This window comes from Octopus bimaculoides, chromosome 12 (genome assembly GCF_001194135.2).
Source record: "Octopus bimaculoides isolate UCB-OBI-ISO-001 chromosome 12, ASM119413v2, whole genome shotgun sequence".
In the NCBI taxonomy this organism is placed as follows: Eukaryota; Metazoa; Mollusca; class Cephalopoda; order Octopoda; family Octopodidae; genus Octopus; species Octopus bimaculoides.
Genome location: NC_068992.1, coordinates 7,251,515 through 7,253,317, shown reverse-complemented (window position 1 = coordinate 7,253,317; position 1,803 = coordinate 7,251,515). Strand labels below are relative to the sequence as shown.

General features: G+C 34.4%; 1 protein-coding gene across 1 annotated transcript in view; it reads right to left on the bottom strand.

Annotated features, from left to right (window-relative positions):
* LOC106868246 (uncharacterized) overlaps positions 1 to 1,803 on the bottom strand; it is a 351,265-nt gene that overhangs the window by 198,202 nt on the left and 151,260 nt on the right. The window contains exon 3 of the mRNA XM_052972069.1: positions 740 to 864. Coding sequence (XP_052828029.1) covers positions 740 to 864 — 125 coding nt within the window. The remainder of the gene's footprint in view (positions 1 to 739; positions 865 to 1,803) is intronic.

The window sequence follows — 1,803 nt, the reverse complement described above, 5'->3', positions numbered from 1 at the left end:
TATGATTCAGTGTGACCATGAGATAGAGAACAGGAAGTCAGACATAGTCTTAATTGAGAAAGAAAGCAAACTATGCTGGATCATAGATATAGCATGCCCAGCTGACAACAAGGTATGCGATAGGGAAGAAAGAAAAGGCGAGAGATATGACAGATTAGCTTGGGAGGTTAAGCAGTTGTGGTCGATGAAAAAGGTAGCAGTAGTACCACTAATTGGCGGAGCCCCGTGAACAGTGAGCAAAAATCTCGAGAAGGACATGGAACAAATAGGGGCTGCAATAAGGGTGGAGCACTTGCAGAAAACAGCACTGCTTGGAACCGCTCGAGTACTCCGAAAGGTGTTCGAAAAATAAGAGGTGTTACCTTATTTCACTGGTAGGGAACAGCTGACACTGTAGTACATCTCCAGCGTTAGAAGCTGTGCAAAGGCAATTATAATAATAATGATGATAACTTTCAAAATAGAAAGACCTGGAAATAGAGGTAACTCGAATGTGGAAACAATTCCTATCATAGTGGGCGCATTAGGTATGAGTGGAGATGGTTCAAGATCAGCCAGCTCTAAGAAGCAAAGGCCAATGTAATAATAATAAAAACAGCAAAGTGAAGTTTGAGTGTACATCTATAGGACAAGTGGTGTATGTTGAAGAGTGAGCAAGCAGATCGATGTGCACTGATCCAGGTGTTATGAAGTGATTTCTAAATAGGAGGTGAGAAAGAATATCTAGATAAAAACTTACTGTTTTTGTGCCCAGATTTATTATAGAACAATAAAGTGTTGCTGTGTCTCCAATGTATGATGTGATGTTATTTACACGAGTGCCAAAATGTGGAGTATAATACCGCTGGTACCTTCCACCTGTGACTGGAACAAAAACAAAAAGAAAGATTAATATCGATCAATGACAGGATATATATTCAATACTTTACATATCAATAATATGAAACAGTAAAACAAGATTCTAAAGAAGACACAATTGTTATGGTTTACCCCAGTCATGGTCATATATATAGAATGATATATAGAAAGACAGCAGCTTATCAGGAATGGGTGTTGCAAATGGCTGGTGGGCTGGGTAAAAATTAGATATTAGTGACAGAAGCAGTATTAGTACCAAACAACAATCTTTATATTCTACTTAACATGGATGAATTATAAAAAAACACACCATAATAATGCAGTATTCATATTGAGCGAGCATTTCAGAAGACATTTAGGGCTTAACACATAAGTTTGAAGCACCAGGTAGAATCTACACAGATGAAGTGGTAAATGAGGGGTTCCTATTTACTTCTGAGATGTTTGTGTGTGTGTGAATTAAAATATAATAAAAGAATTTATTTATATATGATATAGATTTATATTTAGTAGAATTGTAGTTTAACATTCTTCAGTTATCTCTGGTAAAATACAAAGGCTAGCCTGATTTATCTTACCACCTTGCCAAAATTATCTTCTTTTCTTCTTTTTATTGTTTTTGGTGGTACAAAATTCATTTTCCATTTTAGATTTAATCACTCCTGGTTATTTTTTTATTTTAGGGTTATCTTAAAGAAATAGCTTGTGTAAACAAGCCTTAAATGCTGTGGAAACTAAAGAAGGATATTGGCAAGAAATTAGGGCATTGAAGCTAGATACATTACAACATACCATGAAACACTGCCTAATAATTGTTTAATTCAGTGAAGCTGAAAATGGAAGGAATTTGCAGAATGTTATATTCTACAAAAACTTCAACAGTATTTCTAAGGTAAAAATATATATATATATATATATATATATATATATATATATATATATATA